The sequence below is a fragment of the Dermacentor variabilis genome, chromosome 8 (genome assembly GCF_050947875.1).
Source record: "Dermacentor variabilis isolate Ectoservices chromosome 8, ASM5094787v1, whole genome shotgun sequence".
Lineage (NCBI taxonomy): Eukaryota > Metazoa > Arthropoda > Arachnida > Ixodida > Ixodidae > Dermacentor > Dermacentor variabilis.
Genome location: NC_134575.1, coordinates 88,736,253 through 88,758,376, shown reverse-complemented (window position 1 = coordinate 88,758,376; position 22,124 = coordinate 88,736,253). Strand labels below are relative to the sequence as shown.

Sequence of the window (22,124 nt, the reverse complement as noted above, 5' to 3'; positions counted from 1 at the left end):
CTGATGATGATGATGACCGCAATCGATTGGACTGAGAAGAAATCCGCCTTTCACGCCTAACGAATGCACTTCATTGTGGGCCCATTAGTGCCTGGTCATGAACACAATTCTTATAAGATGGTCTGGTCCTTGAATGCGGTCGCCCATTTTTTCCCGTTAATACGTAACAAAGTACATGTAGCACAGTTCAGCTAAAGTGCATGCTGACAACATGCCAGAAATTACACACTATGAGCCCACGAAGAAGAGCGTTTCTGACTTACAAAACATCGGGCTGCTCGCATCCCCTTTTAATTGTTGCACGAGCACTATGAGTGGCAGTTATAAAAGTCAAGCCAGCACAGCTACTACCCAAAACAACCTCAAAATCAGTTATCTTGCAGAATGAATATCAGTTAATTCCCGTACTCACCGAGTTATATGCAGCACCGCCAACACGCTGCATTGTGCGAGGGAGGTAACCACACTGTTGTTAGATCGACACAACGGTGCACTCAGTTGCATTCAAGAATGCCGGGAGCACCATTATATACGAGTAATAGCCCGATACTTCCGTTCGCAACTAAGTGCTTATGTATTGCGAAACTAAATAAACAACGAACAAACGATAAATTACTTTCATAAAGTAGACATTAGAAAGTAGACAAGAAGCATATACAGTGCTGAAAAGCGGGCACGTCCTGTGCTACCGGGGCTTATCGGAGAGGCGAGAACTAGGAGTCGGATTCCTGATTAATATGAATATAGCTGGTAACATACAGGAATTCTATAGCATTAACGAGAGGGTGACAGCTCTTGTTGTGAACCTTAATAAGAGGTACAAATCGAAGGTCGTACAGGTCTACGCCCTTACATCCAGTCATGATGACCAGGAAATCGAAAGCTTCCATGAAGACGTGGAATCGGCAATGGGTAAAGTCAAAACAAAATACACTATACTGATGGGTAACTTCAATGCCAGGGTAGGCAAGAAACAGGCTGGAGGCAAGTCTGTGGGATAATATGGCATAGGCTCTAGGAATAGCAGGGTAGAGTTATTACTAGCATTTGCAGAACAGAATAATATGCCGATAATAAATACGTTCTTCCGCAAGCGGGATAGCCGAAAGTGGATGTGGAGGAGCCCGAATGGCGATGCTAGAAATGAAATAGAACTTATACTCTGCGCTAAACCTGGCACCAACAACATGTGGACGTGATCGGCAAAGAGCGCTGCACTGACCATAGGATGATAAGAACTCGAATTAGCCTAGACTTGAGGAGGGAACGGAAGAAACTGGTACATAAGAAGCCGATCAATGAGTTAGCGGTAAGAGGGAAAATAGAGGAATTCCGGATCAAGCTGCAGAACAGGTATTCGGATTTAACTCAAGACGAGGACCTTAGTTTTGAAGATATGAACGACAATCTTATGGGCATCATTAGGGAGTGTGCAATAGAAGTTGGTGGTAACTCCGTTAGACAGTATGCCAGTAAGCTATCGCATGAGACGAAAGATCTGATCAAGAAACAACAATGTATGAAAGCTTTTAACCCTACACCTAGAATAGAACTGGCAGAACTTTCGAAGTTAATCAACAAGCGTAAGCTGCAGCGAGAAGACCGTTCTCTTTGCGTGCAAGGAACCTTAGTAAGGAAATGGGTGCTCCGGTGCTTGAATATTGCCTTATGTCACCAGCGAAACTGTTGCCACCATGGCAGTGGCAGCTGATAGAGTGTGACACATCCTTTGTAGAGATCACTAAACATGCACCAGAGACACATATTAAAATGCATTTCTTAGAACTACAGTACAAGTACTCGTGCGCAGAGTTTCACACTGACGCGTCTAAGTCGCATGCCGGGGTGTCCTATGCAGCCATTGGTGCATCTTTCTCTGAATCCGGTGTACTGCACCCTGAAACAAGTATATTTACGGCTGAGGCCCACGCACTATTGTCGGCTGTGAAACATATGAGAAAGTCAAATCTTCAAAAAACAATTATATTGACAGACTCCTTAAGCGTCGTAAAAGCATTGAAGTCACTCTGTAAACACAAGAACCCTGTACTTACTGAGCTATATTCCATTCTCTGTAGAGCGTATATCTCTGGCCAGCATGCCATTATATGCTGGGTACCTGGCCATAGAGGCATCGAGGGGAATGTACTAGCTGACGAAATGGCTACATGACTCACCTCACATGCAATTATTCCTACGGCTGCTGTCCCTGTTACAGATCTGAAGCCTCTCTTACGGAAGAATCTGCGAAGCCACTGGCAACGCTTATAGGACATGTAAACTAAGAATAAGCTTCACTTGATTAAGCCAAAGTTAGGTTTCTGGCCCCCGAAAACGAAAACACGACGTACTGATGTCCTATTCTGTCGACTCAGGATAGGACACACCTATGGCACCCACAATTTTTTACTGACAGGAAATGAGCCTCCAACGTGTGGTAGATGTGGTGAGAGGCTGACCGTTCTTCACGTACTCCTGGAGTGTCGGGAATCCGAAGCTGAGAAAAAGAGACATTTTCCTCTTGTATATCGCCAGCACACCCCTCTCCATCCAGCAATGTTTCTTGGCGAAGAAGCGTTCTTTGACACCGCAGCAGTCATAGCTTTCTTGAACGATGTAGAGTTGCAAGTTTTTAGCCCCATAAATTCATAGCACATCCTCTTCTTAGAGGATGCCGCTGTGATGGTTGTGTTGCAAAGCACTTGCCTCCAGGCCCTTGCATCCCAAGGGCTCGGTTAAGGCAGTAGTGCTTATTGCAAAAAGTTTATCTATGAGATATGTCACTATCTGATAATTATGTTACAATGCGTATTTCGTGTTCATTGTACAGCCCATTAATCATTGGCATAATTTTATCTTTTATAGGTTTTTATGCACACTAGAGCAACTGTTTTAAGGCTCCTATACAGCCACCGTATCATCTGCATTCGTCAATCATAGCTCCATTGCGAACACATTAGCACCGGCCTGGCACTCTTTGGCCACACTTGGCCCTTGCGCCACAAAACACCACACATCATCATCACAAGCGTAAGACAGCTGACATAAGGAAGTATAATACGGACAGAAGTCAACATGCTCTCAGGAATGGCGGAAGCCTAAAAGCAGTGAAGAAGAAACTAGGAATAGGCAAGAATGATATCTATACGTTAAGAGACAAAGCCGGCAATATCATTACTAATATGGATGAGATAGTTCAAGTGGCTGAGGAGTTCTATAGAGATTTGTACAGTACCAATGGCACCCACGACGATAGTGGAAGAGAGAATATTCTAGATGAATTCGAAATCCCACAGGTAACGCTGGAAGAAATAAAGAAAGCCTTGGGAGCTATGCAAAGGGGGAAGGCAGCTGGAAAGGATCAGGTAACAGCAGATTTGTTGAAGGATGGTTGGGAGATTGTTCTAGAGAAACTGGCCACCCTGTATACGCAATGCCTCATGACCTCGAGTGTACCGGAATCTTGGAAGAACGCTAACATAATCCTAATCCATAAGAAACGGGATGCCAATGACTTAAAATATTTAGACCGATTAGCTTACTGTCAGTTGCCTACAAAATATTTACTAAGGTAATCGCAAATAGAATCAGCAACACCTTAGACTTCTGTCAAGCAAAGAACGAGGCAGGATTGAGTAAACGCTACTCATCAATAGACCATATTCACGCTATCAATCAGGTGATAGAGAAATGTGCGGAATGTAGCCAACCCTTATATAGAGCTTTCATTGATTGCGAGAAAGCGTTTGATTCTGTCGAAACCTCAGCAGACATGGAGGCATTACGGAATCAGGGTGTAGACGAGCCGTATTTAAACATACTGAAAGATATCTATAGCGGCTCCACAGCCACCGTAGTCCTCCATGAAGAAAGCAACAAAATCCCAATAAAGAAAGGCGTCAGGCAGGGAGATACGATCTCTCCAACGCTATTCCCAGCGTGTTTACAGGAGGTATTCAGAGACCTGGATAGGGAAGAATTGGGGATAAAAGTTAAGGGAGAATATCTTAGTAACATGCGATTCACTGATGATATTGCCTTGCTTAGTAACTAAGGGGACCAATTGCGATGCATGCACACTGACTTGGAGAGGTAAAGCGGAAGAGTGGGCCTAAAAATTATTCTGTAGAAAACTAAAGTAATGTTTAACAGTCTCGGAAGAGAAAAGCAGTTTACGATAGGTAGCCAGGCACTGGAAGTGGTAAGGGAATACATCTACTTAGGGCAGGTAGTGACGGCGGATCCGGATCATGAGACGGGAATAATCAGAAGAATAAGAATGGGCTGGGGTGCGTTTGGGAGGCATTCTCAAATCATGAACAGCAGGTTGCCACTATCCCTCAGAAGGAAAGTGTATAACAGCTGTGTGTTACCAGTACTCACATATGGGGCAGAAACCTGGAGACTTACGAAAAGGGTTCTACTTAAATTGAGGACGACGCAACGAGCTATGGAAAGAAGAATGATGGGTGTAACGTTAAGGGATAAGAAAAGAGCAGATTGGGTGAGGGAACAAACGCGAGTTAATGACATCTTAGTTGAAATCAAGAAAAAGAAATGAGGGGGCATGGGCAGGACATTTAATGAGGAGGGAAGTTAACTGATGGTCAATAAGGGTTACGGACTGGATTCCAAGGCAGGGGAAGCGTAGCAGGGGGCGGCAGAAAGTTAGGTGGGTGGATGAGATTAAGAAGTTTGCAGGGACGACATGGCCACAATTAGTACATGACCGGGGTTGTTGGAGAAGTTTGGGAGAGGCCTTTGCCCTGCAGTGGGTGTGACCAGGCTGCTGCTGATGATGATGACTTGTTTTCTCCCACAAAATGTCGCGATTCGACTCCAACCAAAGGTCGTGGGTTAGAGTGCCGTAATTAACTCTAGATGAACTGTGTCTTAATTGACTTCGCCTTAATCAACACCAAAGGTAGTGGGTTCTACTCTCGACTGCGACGATGTCAACTGGAATCCAACTTTTAGATATCGCCGGTTCGCCGATATTTCGATGTGGTCATGCGTTCGAATGCCTTGACTAACTCTACCTTAATTAGCTGTGCCTTAATTAAATTTGCCTACAGTTAACACCACTGCTTGTGGGTTTGACTCCCACCAGCGGTCGGGGGTTCGGGTGCTCTAATTAATTATGTCTTGATTAAGGGTCCCTTCATTAACTTCACCTTAATTAACACCAAAGGTAGCGGGTTCGTGTCACACCAAAGGTGAAGGATTCGACCCCCAATGTTGGTGCCATTGAATGTTGGTACCATAACGCCGGACGATAAACTTTTCGTTCCCTGAGCGGTCTAAGGCTTTCGCCCTTTCGCCCTAATAACGTTTACCGGTAAGATACGAAACGGTTGAAGCACATAGGGCGCCAACGGGTGCTGAGTAGTTCGCACGATTCTTCGAATAACTGCTACTTTAATCGGCGCATCCTACTAAAAGATTGTTACGACTCACGAGCTGCGCTGCGTGCGAAATGAGGGATAGACGATGGGTATATGCTGGCAAGTACGGCTACTTCGGCAGACACACTTGCCCTTCGGAAGTGGGCCATGATAGTTGTGTTCCGCGGCTGAAAAGTTGTTTCAGGGGCTCCACGAATTCGACATTCCTGGCGACGCTCCCAATTCGGCTATTAGTTCAACTTGCAGATAAAACTAGAGAAACACGGAGAGCGAAAAAAAAACCCCGATATCCTCGAGGAGGGATATCAGCAAGTTCAGCGGCAGGACTCATTGTAAACATAAAGCTGCGGTCCCTAATGATTTTCGTCATGTTTTCAGTGAGCGATGACCGCGGCTGTCGACACCACACGAAATCTGCTTTCGTTGCGTGCCATGGCGCAACGCGCGGTTAGTGCTTGTGCCATAGAGTTGTAGAAATTAATATTGGGGACCATGTGCGGCGCTTTTGTCTTGTTTGTCCGCCCTTAGCCATCGCAAGGCTAAGGGCCTTTTCCAGTTGCGCAAGAAACATCGACGTGTGAAGCTACGGTTGGTGTTCGTTAAGAATCCTCAATTCCCTCACCTGCTTCTAAAGAAGCAGAAAACTGAGCGAAATGTCAAATGCTGGCTTTTTCCTTTGCTACCTATTAGAAGTTCGAAGCTGTAACTTGTGTAATACAATGGTAATTTCCACTGTCTTCAAAACTATCGATTACATGCCATGGTTAATTCATTACCTATACTGTTGTAAAAGAACTGAAGCAAAACGAAAGTTGACTGACTCCGCTGTAACGACTGTGGAAGCTAAGCAAACCTTACTGTGACGCACGGATTATCACTAATTACGTCTTCATTAATTCTGTACTTGAAAATGTCCGTGCAGCTGTCTAAGTGTATCGTAAATTTATGCCTCCTCTTGAGAGAGAGAGAGAGAGAGAGAGAGAGAGAGAGAGAGAGAGAGAGAGAGAGAGAGAGACAATTTGATTCCTAAGAGTGGGGAGCTAATTCATGGGCTCGTCAGGAAGGCCAGATGGCCGCCAGGCAATGTGTGACGGCGACCTCTTCGGCTCGCTCCACGGCTCGGAGTTGCATGTGCGTGCTGGATCTAAGCAGCACTTCCTCTCACGATGAAGGTGAAGGAAAGGCCAGGAGATCTGGGGAAGAATTACATAGCCCCATACGCTAGGAGCACCTCACGTGTGAAACCTGCAATTTAAACTTGACGCAAGTCCTTAACAAAAAAGAAGTTAAGCGCACAGTTTTTATTGTCTTCGAATGCAGAATGCAAAGCGGCAATGAAAGTCTATGGTGCGAAACGCACTTAGATTTAGGAGCATGTTAAAAAACCTAGGTGGTCAAAATTAATCCGGCATTCCCAAGGAGGGCGTGCCTCATAATCATATCATTGTTTTGGTACGTAAAACCTCCTGATTGCAATTTGAAATGAAAAAATTACCTTCGAAATTGCATAGGCCTGAGGGACACATTATCAGCAAATCGAGTGAAAGGCAATCCGGTTATAGCAAAGCTGCGACATGGGTTAGTTCGTGTGATATCGTGGCTAAGCGCGCTGCCAAGTTCTGACGAAAGACTGGTAAAAGAAGACACAAGTAAACTGACAGGCAGAGTGACACGCATCACCCTGTCTGACTGCCTTCTTTTGGTCTTCTTTTACCAGTATTTCGTCAGAACTTTGCAGCACGTGCGGCCACGAAGAAAGATCATGAAGGTGACTGCGCCCATCCGTGCAGCTTGGAAGAAAGGAGCAAGTTGCGAGCCCGTCCTGCATGCCGTTCGCACGTGAGCCGCACAGCCTTTGTGCCGATATCTTCGCCAAATATTTCTGATTGCACGCCTAATTGCCGCTCACCGCAGGAGCAGCTCCTGGGAAACTTCCTTGCATGTAGGTCTCCGATTCTCGCCCCTTCAGAGCACGCAGTCCATCGTCACAGTGAATCACGACACTCCAATGAGATTCACAATGAAATTCAGAGTGACGAGCAAACCATCCGCGTGTGCGACACCACTTCAGTTAAACTGACAATGAATAGCAGAAGCCCAGCGGACAGATGCAAAACTTGTGCTTGAAAACCTGGGAGAAATTTCTGCTAACGTTGACCGTAAATTATGCCGAACTTACTGGTTAACCGAGTTTTAAGCTTTCACAGGAGCTTCCGGAAAAAGAAAAGCTCGCAATTTTATTCCTTTGTGTGTTATTTTTTGTTACCGCAACGCAAGGTTAGCGTTACAGGGAGCGCGTGGATGCTCTTTAGCGCAGGGAGCATGTGGTGCGCATAGTGTGCGTTTGTAATTACGAGAGAAAGTACGAATTTACTTGGCATTTTTACATGCGCTCTTGCCCTTATTGCGGAGGCTATCAGAGCTTTTTTGTGGCGTACAACAGGATTAAGCGCTGCGGTCGGTGATGCGGTTTGAGTTAACCAGGGTCAACACATTGGAGACACCACGCCCGCCAGCGTCGTGTACTGGTGCTAGGGGTGGAGTGGGCGAGTCTGCTATGCTTCGTTGGGAGTCATTATCTGCGGAATTCGTATGGTTGTGACAAAAAAAAAACGAGTTCATCGTGTAGGCTGTTCTCGCCAACAAGACACGCACGCACACCTATTATTTATTATATGCGCTGAAACCCAGTAGTTACACGACAAGTGAACACTTTTTTGTGCAATGCTCAACCGGAATATCATTGAATATCGCATTGTAAGTGTAATAACTGCTGAAATGTCACCACTGGTGCATGATGTGCCAGATAGAGGTAGCATCACTCGAAGGTGGTGGTCGGCTGCGGTGGTGGATTGGACGCTTCCAGTGTACTTCATTTGGATTAAGTGCCTGCTGACTTTGATCGTGTTGCTATATCTAACGAAGTACTAACCCCTTGGTTCTGCTATTCTATTCTAGCTATTCTTTACGGGAACACACACGTACACACGCTGCTAAATTATGTTAACTGACACACAGTAATCACACATAGATAAGTCAGCAGAATGCCGCCAGTGACTGTATTGTTGACAAATGCTGAACAGGAATGTCGTTGAACATATCTTGTCTGAATTCAAAAAAAACTGCTGAGAGACCACTGAAAAAAATTGAGTCAACATTCCCTCAACAATATCTTCAAAAAGAAATAAACCAACATTCATTTTATATGTGTGTGTCTCTCAGATAGTCAGACTTTTTGACGAAACACGATCACTCGCTATAAAATGCTGGGCAGGCACGCTATTCAGCAGTGGGTATTGTTTGGTACTAATTATACATGCAGAACCTGTGTCCAATCGTTGGAATTAATATGAGAACGTTTCATTGCAGGATACTTTATAAATAGTGTCTCTATCTGTCGCGAACTTCCAAAGGAAAAAAAATACGATTTCCTTTCGCTCTTACTTCGCCGTGAAGGTATAAGCACATAAAAGTGGGCCAATAAGGCTGTCTTTCGTAAAGTTTATATGATAATGCACGACCACGTATTCTTCAAAATGAGCCTGAATTTGAAACAAACTGTTTAGGTGGTTGTTTCTAATGCTCCCATAGTGCATTTAATGAAGCATGCTTTGTAATGTGCAATTTGATCACAAAAGCTTGCCACATAAAACTTATAAAACCTATAATATAAAACTAGAAATGACACAAAATGTTGTCGCTACTAAGGCATGTTAATTGTACCATTTAATGGTGAGAATGGTTGTACTTTGTTCGCAGGCTATCTGGAAACTGTTCGATATTCGATTTGATTCGGGACTGGCAGTGTTAAATGGGTATTTCGTTCTGTTCTGGTACTATTCAATTCATATTAAATTCGGTATGAAAAACTGCTATCGCACACCCCTATTAAAAATTTTACTCTAAGAATGCCACTATTATGCCCTATATGCAAGAAACCCGGTCATAAAACGCGAGTTTGGAGCTGGTAACGAAACGTTACCTCAAACTCCTATCAAAGCACAACATCTTTGCCGAAGTGCAACAAATTTGTGCAATACAGTGAAAACAACGTGTAGGAGTGAGCCGCGAACCAAAAATATCATGTGAGTTTATTATGAAATAACGAATCAAAAGCATTTATTCGGGCAGAAAGCATGAAAAAAGAAACGCGATGACTACTCACAAGACGAGAAATTTTCGAGTGACAAGGTGGACGCTGAATTGAGGTAAATTAACTTCGGTGCTTTGATTCGGCAGGCCTTCGTCCAGCAGGGTACACAAATAGGCTGATCATGATGACTATGAAATTATTGCGTGATAAAATGTTGTGTTCTCTGGAATAAAGTGCGTTTGATTTTTTCACTTGCATCCTACATCTACAAAACAATACTTTTCTTTTGTATTTGGAAAAACGTCTGCGCGCTAAGGAAGAACAAACCGTACAAATCGTACCGGGCGGGATAAGTTACATGTGCACGCAAGCTTCTTTTTGAGTTATCTTAATCCAACGTTTTCACATAAACATTTTCTTTCCAGATATACGAACAGTACTACAAGCCCATGCTACAGAAGAGTGGATTCATGTGCGCAGTGGTAATGCTGCAACCGAAGTCGCGAGGCACCGTCCGGCTGCGATCCCCGGATCCCCAAGACCCACCTCTCATCGATCCACGGATGCTGTCCAAGGACGAGGATGAAGATCGGATGGTGTATGGCACGTGTCCTTGACATCTTTTATGTAACAAAATTTTAGGTTGTTACCTCCATTTTCTGAACACTTAAGCAAAGTCTGCCCGACTCTTGGCCAATCCCCGCCAGTGGGTAAGCGCCAAACTCATCAAGGACATCATCATCATCATCACGATTTGGCATTGGAGGACGTCGGAACGAAATGGCCTTTTGTTCTGGTTTTAGTTTCGTTCCACTTAAAAAATGCTCCGTCCCGGTTCTGTTCCGGAGCGAAAAAAAAAATGATCCGTGACGGTCCATAACGATTTTCATTCGAATTCAAGAACTTTTGAAGCAAAGTAACGATAAATGAATAAATTAATTAACTATTAAATTTTCTGAATAAGTGAAATATGAATTCTGAGATCATGTTCAGAGCCTTGAGATAAGGCACTGAACACTATCTCAGAAGCAGCGCGTCATCAAGCGCACTCGCCGAAATGGGAAAGCACGGTTCCGATGAAACAAACTGGAACAATGAAATTTCGGTAACGAAGCGTTGTAACCGCAGAAAAAAAAAAGCTCTTCATCGTCCAAGCCCTGCGTTTTGATACGCCGCCGTTCTGCTAGAGCACCGAGCAAGGAGTGCTAGACCGGCTCTCGTTCGCACTATCCCTAGCTGTGTGCACACTTATGCTCACGTTGCCTGACGTCGGTTGTTTCGGATTGCCGACATTCTCGTTGAAAAGAAATCAGTTAAAAAATATTTCGGTTTCCCTCCGAATCAAAATACTAAATACCGTATCGGTTACGTTTTAAATCCGGTCAAAAATATAGTTTTTGTTTTTCGTTTTTGTTTTCGTCCTGTTCCGACACACTGTGGCATTGACGCTCATGGAAGAAATCGACATTGCCTTGGTTAATATTGCAATATAAAACATTTTTTTTATTAGAAAAGGAGCTTGTCGATCGGTGTTTATTACAAGGATAGTTACAGTGCAACTCAAAAACTGCGCTTATTTTGGCGCACATCGAGATGCCTGTTTCATCTACTTGTTTGAATAATTCGGCCTGATATTATCAGGCTAACTGGCGCTTTGCACAAGAAGTTCTAAACTAGGGTGCTATGCAGGAAGGGCTGCGTATGGCGAAGTTCGTCATCTCCGCTAGTTTTGGCGACACCCTCAAATGAATTAGCTAATAATATCAAAACACAAAATTCAACCCTCGGCACACCTTCAGTTTTATTGGCTTATCTAGATTCACTCTTGCACGATTATCACTTGGGCGTTGCCTCATGGGTGGGAGAAAAAAAAAGAGGAATCACGTAGTCAAACCGTCGGTGCCTTGTTTCATTTGTTTATCGTTGCACCCAGTGCATTACCTGTGCCAGAATGTTATCGAGAAAAAGAAAGCTTTCTGATTTATTTTTAACATGCAATTTATAGTAGTATATAAGCATTTCAATATGTGCAAGATGTGCATTGCATGCTCTTTAAAAGAATTTGTAATTTATTATATTTAACGTTGTACCGAGAGGGAACAGTGGAATTGACAGATGTCTAAAAAAGGAGACACGCCTGTGACGTGCGCCAAGAGGGCGTGGCAAGCAGCCTGCACCGGGTGCAGATAAAGCGCGGGCTAGTCACGGTATTCCGATATTGCGTTGATAATAACAGGCTGTGCTGGTGCGCAACCTTGCCCATTTTTCTGTGTTTGAAACTAGGACATGGGGCGCTCCGCGTTGACATACGTGGCTTTATCTCGACATTTCATTGCCTGCGGCTACCGGGCGTTCCACCCTTCCTTTGTTCACTGACTGCCGTCGAGCAAATTCAGTCGAGCGACAAACCGAGGGCATCCTGCACAACGCCCCTGGACATTCGTTTCGTGTGCATTTTCTTCAGTTATATTCGTTCTCAAAAATAACTGAAAAACAGTGCCACCACGAAGTGATGACAAGGTTGCCTACATATATTTTGAATACAGTCAAAATGAAACAATGTTCTTGCACAATAATTTTAGCGATGATAATTGTGTTGGCCTAGGGAAAAATATTTTTTTTCGAAAGAAGGCAGTGACATGATTGCAATAAGCACAGAGATATAATATGATTAGGAAGCAGCAGTTAGGCAATTTGATTAACCAGTTAGTAAAATAAAGATTTTACTTTCATGAGGGGTGATCAGGTTCATCAGTTTGTTCAAGCTACTCTCGTATTTTATTTTTTCTAAGCTCCACAACAGAAAAATTTGATAGAGTGGAGAATTCTGTAGTTGGCGAGATCTTCAGTATTTCGGTCAACATATGACGGAGGATGCACGCGCAAATATAGTTTAATACTTACTAATTAAAATGCAAAAGTATAATGACTTTATTTAGGCATTTAATGAGGTATGCAATGCCCTGCACTGGAACACCAAGTTCGATGTTGTAGCTGGGACAATTTCACGCCGGTCTTTTGAGCTTACTTTGTTCTGGCCTAAAAAATAGCTGAAAATTGTCAACTGCAGTGATCGGACGATTGCTCAGTGTTGCTACTACGTCGCCCTTATTTTTTTGCTCTTTAGGCGTGCTGAAAGTGAAAAAGCTATTTGACACACCGGCCATGAAGAAAATTGGTGCTCAAGTTTGGAATGGATCGTTCCCGGCTTGCAAGAAATACGCCATCTGGAGTCGTAAATACGTGAGATGTTTCGTCAGGAACGCTGCATTTCCTGCTCAGCACGTGTGTTGCACATGCGCAATGGGTGACCACAAGGGAGCGGTTGTCGACGCGAGACTCAGGTATGGTGGCTGGTAGTACTGAGGTATCTTTTTCGATTTAATATTTGTGGTTTCGGTAATTAACAAGAACACATCGTATGTGTTCATGGACTAACGTCGATGATGACAGCGCGCTCTCGCTAGAAAATGCACCGTTGTAATTAAAACAACCAGGGCGAATCGCTCGAGGTTACTATTAAAAAAACGCAACTGAATCTTGAAAGGTAGCACGCGCATTTGATACTGTGCCATCACCGAACCACAAGAAAAGCATCAAAGCGGGTTTCTTTTTTCTAAAGCTGGATCACAACCAAACATTGGAGTCAGCAACTATGACTTCGCAATAATTGTTTTATTACGCCTGGAAGAAATACGCCTGCGTTTTCAAATAATACATACGGTTAGCTGAAGAAAAACGCTTAATACGTATTTCTCAAATTTCATTTGACAGAAATACGGTGGTATATGGATAGTTGCCTGTATCGTGAAAAGGCATGAAGAAAAGTACTACAGCTTATGGTGGTAAATTATCAGGCATAAGGTTACATGCAAATCAAGAACTAGTTCATGAACTCTGTTGTCCTACGTCGCAAAGCTATACATTCGTCTACTCATCGTTGTAGGACTGAGCAAAGCACTTCTCGAAGCCTAGATGTGGGACGCAGATTCCGTCGTGCAGTAACTCATTAAGGCATAGCGCACTTTCTTTTTGGCGGGAAACGTCTCTTATTTCGGTCAGAATTAGGGGTCGCTTGCTAGAACCACATGTAACAAAACACGAAACGCCATTATCGCTTATGTCTTTGCAATCATACTACCTACGAAATTTACTTTGGTATTGTTGTGTAAATGAAAGAAGTCATTACTTGATCATGCATCCGAGCTAAATTTAGCCTCGCATGCATTTAGAGAGGGGTAGTGCGGCAGTACGCTTGTTAGTCCGAGCGGGAGTGGTTATGTGTGAGAGCTTACTCTGACATAGTAAGAATATTATCCATCGAACGGATCAGGAGTTATAAGGCTTAAGAATGTGAAATTCGTGGCGGAAATTTAACTTTGCTCAGTTTTGGTCCACTTGCGTTCGACACGTAGGTTACAGAAGTGCCGCAACGTGATTCACCAGCAAGACAAAAGGATATCCATCACCCTTGATCACGGCGGAGCGTGTCTGTCTCTATAGGGTGTATAAGCGCCGGAGCCGCAATCATCCACGAGAAGCGCAGGACAGTCTCGGTCAACTACGGTCAACTAGGAAAGGGCAACTAGGAATAGGGAGCGAACACTATTGCAAGCTTACACCGTAAGACCTTGATTTGCTGTAACATAAGCACTTAAGCTTCCCAATGCGCGGATACATAATTTGTGAATATAGTAGCGGCATTTCTGTAGCCCTCAGTGCCCGTACCCTCTACAGCGCGCACACTACGTTTTACGAAGAAGACCACACTGCGGCTGCGTCCCTGATACAGTCCACATTATTTCTCTTTCTCAATTTAGTTTTCAATGAGTTCACTTGATGCACTTTCCTGAGGGCTAGCTATGTATGTATGTATGTATGTATGTATGTATGTATGTATGTATGTATGTATGTATGTATGTATGTATGTATGTATGTATGTATGTATGTATGTATGTATGTATGTATGTATGTATGTATGTATGTATGTATGTATGTATGTATACCAGACATCGCACCAACTTGGGTCACAAAGTGTGTAACATTGGGCATATATGCACCGCTCTTCATCGAACCTCTTTTATGCAGACATGAGTAACTGTAGATGCGGGACTGGGTCGGCGCCGCTATTCAATGAAAATATTTGATGCCGACTGTAGCGCTCTGGGTGTACTATTCGCTCTGTGCTGGTCTTCACTGAACCTCTTCGGGGACAACTTTGGTCAAAGGGTATGTGCCAGTAAGTGTGTGCCGCTCTCCAATGAAGGTCTTTGACGCCAACGTGGGCCACTATGCATGTTCCACCGAGGATGTTCCGCGTTGCAATGACGAAAATGTCCCTTCGTTTCTCCGATCATGAGAGCAATGGAGCCCACTTCATGAGGTCTCCTCAAGGACAGCAACCCGACGCATTAGCAGTGTGCGCCACAAATGCATTGGGTACGCACCGCTGTTCAATCAACATCTCTAACGCTAATGCTTCTTTGAGCTGCGCCGTGAGTGCACTGGGTACGTGCCACACTTAATTGAACCTATCGCCAATTTGGCCAACTCATTGTATGCTACTGAGTGTGCGGCAAGCGACGGAACAATTGTCAGCGTTCGCAAGCACCGGCATGACCCGCTTCTCATCTCGAAGGCCACGCGCGGACCTGTTTGCAGCGGCTCCAGAAACAAGCGCGAGAGAGGAACCCGGTTGCCACATGACGCGTTTCTAAGCGTTCCCAAGCACCGACGCGGTACGCATTTCGTAGGCCACGCCGGCTTCGCGGTAGAGGCACTACATGGCGCCAAGCGTTCTTAGTGATGCGCGAAAGAGGAGCAATGCTGCAGTACACGTCTCCTACATAACTCGTTTCGATGGTGGCAATACGCTGCGTCGCTGTGTTGATTCAGTGCTGAACGCATTACTGTCGACAGTTATCGTGAGATGGGTTCTGCCGAATGGTGGGCCGTGGAGGTTTTGCCACACTTTCACTGTTTCAATATACAGAAATCAACAGAAGGGCGATAAGCTAAGTACCCTGACTAAAATTATTGCTCTGAATACACAAATGTACCAAAAGACACTTTTGTGCTGAGTACACGAGCGTGCAAGCAACCGCTCTTTTTCGAAAATGTTCGGATTATTTTTATATTGACACGTGTTTGTATCGTTTTTTACCGGGGACTGCATTTCACCCGCAAAGAACGTGAAGTTATCGCTCAGCTCAAGACGCGTCTGAAAGATTTGGCACTTACTCTAATGTTATCTTTGTTTCTATCTATTGTGTACGTTCTCGCTGAACATTGTGCGATAGATTACGTGCGCGACGCGAACAATGTTGTATTTTTCTGGAAGGTATGCGGGCACCAGTGTTTACGCTAGAACCTTCGACGAGTCATGGATAAAAGCCTACGCCCATGACTCGTAGATCGGATGTTCGACGATCACCGACGCTGCCTGCCGCCATCGTTGTGCTACGAGTGCAATTTGCTTTTGTGTGCACAGGTTTGCGCAACATGAAGCTATTTTCTGGATTCACAGTTCCGCTAGTGTGCTTTTCACCGTCACTACAACGTGACAATACGCCGTTCATGCTGTCTTCGTTTAAATATGATGTTATCAAGTGAGAATGTTAACACAAATGAAAAATATCATGAAACCGATACGACTAATGTGATAAAAGATGTGTGAACATCTGGATAGGAAAAAAAAACATTCTCACAGAATGGGTCTAACGATGAATGTCGTGTTGATGTGATTAGCATTGAAGCATCTTTGAGACACCGTATTTCCTACGCGGAAACGTCTATGGAAATTTCCGCTGCACACCCTGCGTCATCTAGATGTGCAGCCGTAGGTACCGCTCGAGGCGGGGGTTCGATTCCGCCGAGCAGTGGAGAAATTTAAATAATAATTTCCACTATTGTAGAGCCGTACCAGCCTAGCTACCCAATGTTAGTAATCAGAGAGCGGCTCAGACCGAGTGGCACACACCCATTGTTGTAAGACGGCGTCAAGGAGATTCCTTGAAGAGCGTTCGTACATATCCAGTGCTACATGTCCAGAGCCGCATTCACAGTGACCTATGTCGGCGTCAAAAATGCTCGTTGATTGACGAGCGGTGTGTAGGTACACAGTGCAACATACCCAGTGGCTCAAGTTGGTCTGACGGCTGGTTTGAAACCCTGTCCCCAAGCACAACCACTCGATGAGCTACCCATTCCATGATGGACTACCCTGGACCTAGGTTGGCCTGATAATGGTTAGAGACATAGACAGTCAGCTCCTGAAAAGTGCGTGGAGTATCCAAAGAACGCCAATCGCATTGATTGGCCGTGAATTAAATTGCCGGTGCATCCATCTTTTACAGATTATTGGCGACTGTAGCGCTATTGGCAATGGATTGGATCATTATTGCGTAATGGTTGGTGTTTTATTTCGTGGTCATTAGGGAAGGCGGCGCATAACGAGTGGTACGTAGCTGCGGACCAAAGTTGGCACTAAACAAGTTCACTAAACAGCAGCACATACCCCGTGTCGCACACTCAGAGACCCAGGTCGGTGTTATTGAAGGTCACAGAAAAATGGCACATACCGGTTGGCACAATGACGACGTATCCTGCGATCCAAGCCGGTCCAGCAGTTGGTTTGAACCCGGTATCCCCAGCACAGCCGCCCCATGCTTTTAAGCATGGACTATCCTGTGGCCTAAGGTAACCGGAACATGCACACATAAATACATATTGTGAGCACAATTTGTATACGTCATCCCCGTCTGTATTACTAGTTATCATCGTACTTTGGCTCGCCGGCTGCATCAGCTGTCTCGTGCGGCTGCAATAGAATGAAAGCATTACATCGACCGACGTCTCATCACTGGTGGAAGTGTTTGGTCACAATGTATAGATACGTCGATACATACCGACATACCCGCTAGCTGGAAGAAGGTTACAAGGAATAGCATTAATAATGTACGCAAGAACATCAGAAATACGTCTTTCATCAACATCGATTAACAATGACCGAAAAGAAAACAGCTATGATATTAATTAGCGGGCAAACATAACTGACAACTTCAGGGATAATTTTCTGAGTTTGTTTAAACATGCTTTCGCAGCAGTTTCGGCTGAAGTCGAAGAAATTGTTAACTTAATTAGCGTTGAGAAATAAAATACATCTTAGCAAGATTCGAAAACCTTTACTACGACAGTCTAAATATAAGAAATCTATATATAAGAATGTATTGAAATCTATGAAGTCGAACTGGCCTATCAGTGCTGAAATTTTGGCGCGAAATTCGAACATGTCAAGTTTGGTAGTCATTTCTTCACTAACAGTGAGCTTTTTTCTACCAAATCAATGAAAAAATAGAGTTATTATGGAATATTTTACCAAGATAATTAATTTAGTGGTGCTTTTCAGTGTCCCTTTAAGCAAAGAATACAGAAAATTTTCAATTGAGTTCTGTGGTCAGGATTTCGTGCGCGTTTCAGAAGGCGACAAGCATATTTACTGATAATTTTCAATAGTAAACTGGTATAAAGTTAAAATTCTTGACGTTCTGAATATTCCGCACTTGCATTTCAACATTACTGAAGTCTATTTGGCGTTCATTTGTTATAAGTAAAATTCTAAATTAATCCGGTGCTATGACTACCCGTGTAGTTACGTTAGAAAAAAAAATATGTATGTTTCATGTTACGTTTCCTGAACGGAAATACTGTTGTCGTGTTAAGGCTCCGGGTCTGGACTAAATTTAGCACACACTTTACAAAGTCGTGCAACTGAAAGGGTGCTGGCATCATTGACCGCTGTACAAAATCTGAAAAATATCTGAAGTGCAAAAATACTTGTTTTTTTTTGCTGTGTGTGCAGGGTGCATAAGGTGAAGAATCTCCGAGTCATTGACGCTTCAGTGATGCCTAAAATCACTGCGGGTGGCACCAACTCACCGGTGATGATGATCGCCGACAAAGGAGCGAAAATGGTACTAGAGGACGCCATTGCTCAAGACAAGAAGCTAGAGGTGCAGACAGGAGCTAAAGCTGAGAAAAAAATCCCAACGAAGCCAGCATCCCATTAAACATACCCTATTTGTCTTCGTTTGTTTTGTGTTTTCCTTTAGTGCGTATTGTTATTGCATAGTCACTGATTAGGGTCGCATAGGCACACGCACGCACGCACAACACGAACTCTACTGAACAGAAGAATTTCTTGTTCTGCTCAGTGGGTTTTTAGCTGTGTCCTGTGTCGCGCTGTTTAAAGCAGTTGTTCAACAAGACGCGCCATAAAGCCCTAATGAACACGCCTTTATAGTGAAATACATCTTCCAAGTTGGCCATTATTTGAAAGATTTCTTACGTGTGTGACCCGATCCATTCAGATAGCGAGATCATTATAATTAACATATTGCTTATCTGACTTATATTCAGTCTTTTGCGCATGATTTCGCAAAGGTGTGGGTATAGGAAGCGCGGAACGAACGCGATTTGCTTCAAGGAGGCATGCTAGGCTTACTTGCGGCCTTTTGAATCAGTTAACTGATTATAATGAACTTTTTGTGTAACAGGTTTTATACTTCCAGGGAAAAGAAGGGGAATGCGCGAGATGGAAATTCAAGACGATGAGCAAAACGTGTGTGGGCGCAACTTGCTCACACATTTGGGCACCTACTGAAATAGTTATCTCAGACACCAAGCTACAAGGCTGACCTGCCCCCTGTAACACTGGCGCTTTCTAACCTTTCTAGTTTTGAGCCATTGCTATCAGGATAATGCGCCCACACAAAAAAAGCACCCCTCATGTAATACCGCTTCCTCAGGGATCATTGAGACACACCATATAAACAAATAAATAAATTTTAGAAAACGAAACACTGAGGAGTGTTTTCTTGAGCAGCTACTTGAGGTATGTAATGCGTACTGATAGTTATGAGTGCATACGACAGACTCAAAAGAAATCAGAGGTGTCTCGAAAAAAAGAAAGAGAAGTTAGTGTCATTTAACTTCGTGAACGCGGATGACGCGCAAGCGTATGAGTGCTATAGCGAACTCGATGCTGTCGTCCTTCGGTGCGCCTCGACGCATGGACTGTCCACATCACAAATCGTATTCAATAAAAAGGCTCGCGTAGCGCCATCATACGCAGCAGCCACCGCCGGAGTAGAACGCCCCGTTCTAGGCATTGGCTTCCTATCTAAATTACCTAGGATGGTGTCAGCGCGCACACGCAAAGATGAACACTTCACACAGCATGACCGCGGTCAAAAGGCTGGTTTGAGGTAAACATGGCAGCAGCACCGAGCGTAGTGACCTTCGTCCTGTTGATCACTTCAACCCTAACTGAGTGGTGAGAACACAGCCCACGCATAGGTACGAGCCGTCGGGCCGCTTAGACTGCGGCCCCAAAGCAGATTGTTTTCAGGATAAAGCCCTTACGATCGAGCGCTGCCGAAGCACAACGCCGCCCCTCCCTCCCCTACCCCGATAACATGCGCATGACAGAATAGGACGCGCTTATTCCCCTTGGGCACGCGAGATTGAGCCGTCATTGTCTGCTTACCGTCGCGCGCTTTCACTCGCATACACCAAGCACGGCGCGTGAGGACGACGCCACGTCCATCTGCCAGTGCCACGAAGTGCCTGCATCCATTATCAATGCCGGAACTGGCTCGCTGGCTCATCGGTCAGCTACATTGACAGTGTGGCGAGACCAACACCCCTTCTTTCACTACCTCTTCTCCACCGCTCCGTGCCGAGTTGCTGCGTGCGCTCACACTCATAGTCTGCCCCCTAACTCAAGTTCTGTTGGTACTTTCATAGCTCGGAGTGTATGTTATTTCTTGTTGTGAATCAGGCACGTACCCAGGATTTTTCTTTTCGGGGGGAGGGGGGGGCAACCCAACGTAACTTTTCTATGCAAATGAGGGGGGAAGGTGCCTTTACTAGTACAAATGTAAATAACGCCCCCCATTCACCATAAAAAAAAGCGTAAACCCACAAAAGAGAAACGAAATAAGGTGTATTATATAGGTAAGCTTGTGCGATACACCTCTCCTTTACTTGGCAAACAAAGAACCACGTCAAATGAACTCGCGCAGCAAAGAAGCGCAGGAAGAACACTGCCAAGAACAAGTAAAGAAGCGAGACTGTAAAATAAAGATTACATTAGTAGAATAGAACTTAAATAACAGCAGTCGGCAACCAAAGCACACGGACCACGCGGAGTTGCGTTACTCCGCCTGCCAATCTAGAAGCAAACAAAATCGTCGTCATGCGGCCTTTTCAATATGGCGTCGTACTTGATACCTCCGGAGCGTCTGCTGTTCTTGAAGAGTCTTTTCATCGGCTGAAACAATGAGGTATGGAATATACATGTACAAAATATATGAAGTCTGAGCATTTCACTCTTCAAAAGTCTGCGGTGCAGTTCATTTCACTGCTGAACCCGTTTTACTCATGAAACTTCACTGCCAACTGCAGTGAAGCTTCACAACAAATAGTTGTAGCCAAGCAAGAATGTTATATGAGTTCAATAAAGAATTAGGCATTCGCCATTCCACTATAATAGGCGAGGCGAAAGGTATAAAATTACGCGCTAATAATTTTATTTTTTAGCTACCGCCTTATTTGGGTAACAGAAAAAGTTTGAAGTACGAATTATTTGCAGCGGCTGCAAATAATTGGCTCGCGGTTCTGAGGGCGTGGGCGGGGCTTCATTGCAGACTTAAGTTGTATCCGACTATAGTAGCGTTTTTTTAATTAGCTCTGGAAGAATTATACAGAAATATATATTTGTGGAACAATCACAGTTGTTTTGGCTCGCTCGTTTACTGCTCTAACAAGTGCCACAACCGACTCGTATTGTTATTTAGGAAGTTACGCAACGTTGCGTGGCCGACAGTCGCATACAACCGCGTATGGCGCAGGAAGCTGCGATTCTACACGTACTGCGCCCATCGCGGAAGGTTAGAAAAACACCTACATAAGCACAGCAGTGAAGTGGCTACGTTATGCGGCTCGAATGATAACTGTAGAAGCGTCATTCAGAACACACAGAATTGTCCTTCACTTCAGACTGAGTCTTCTCTACTTCCTTTATTAAATAAAAAGATGCTGAACCACAAATATTTTCATAAACAACTGCAAATTGTTTTAATTTTCGCTTTTCCTTCCTGTTTGGCTGATGCCTTGGCTCTCTCCCTAAGTAGATCGCTTAATTTCTCAAATCCTTGCGACTTTTGTTTCCACTTGGTAATTTTGCACGAAAAGAGCTGAAAAAGGGAAAAACCAGACGAATTAACACGTGACAGTAATTTTGCCTATAAGTTTAAGAGTTATTGCAGGGTTTGATGATGGACGCTGTCTTGCATTATTTTATTTTCCACCTAATGTAACCCATAGCACGGGTACACGGTTCCGAGGATCTGTCAGCGTCGCGGCGAGCCGTCACTCGGGGAAATAATGGAACAAAAAGAAAAGTTAAACGCAATCGGAATTTGCACCGGCCGCAACTTGTTCCACGTGCATACAGACCAGCTGACCACGTACTGAATCCCTTTCCTGGTCCCTGGATCAGTATAAACGAAGAAGGTTGAACTAAGAAGCAACAACGATGCGCGTGACCGTTGATTAGATGGTGA

At 44.3% G+C, this 22,124-nt stretch overlaps 1 protein-coding gene across 2 annotated transcripts in view; it reads left to right on the top strand.

The window, feature by feature from the left end:
* The window catches only part of LOC142590390 (4-pyridoxate dehydrogenase-like), a 92,148-nt gene extending 73,566 nt beyond the window's left edge, over positions 1–18,582 (top strand). For both annotated transcript variants that reach the window (XM_075702474.1, XM_075702473.1), the window contains 3 exons: positions 9,924–10,101; positions 12,626–12,842; positions 18,359–18,582. In XM_075702474.1, coding sequence (XP_075558589.1) covers positions 9,924–10,101; positions 12,626–12,842; positions 18,359–18,566 — 603 coding nt within the window. In that variant the 3' untranslated portion in view covers positions 18,567–18,582. The remainder of the gene's footprint in view (positions 1–9,923; positions 10,102–12,625; positions 12,843–18,358) is intronic.
* The last annotated feature ends 3,542 nt before the right edge of the window (positions 18,583–22,124 follow it).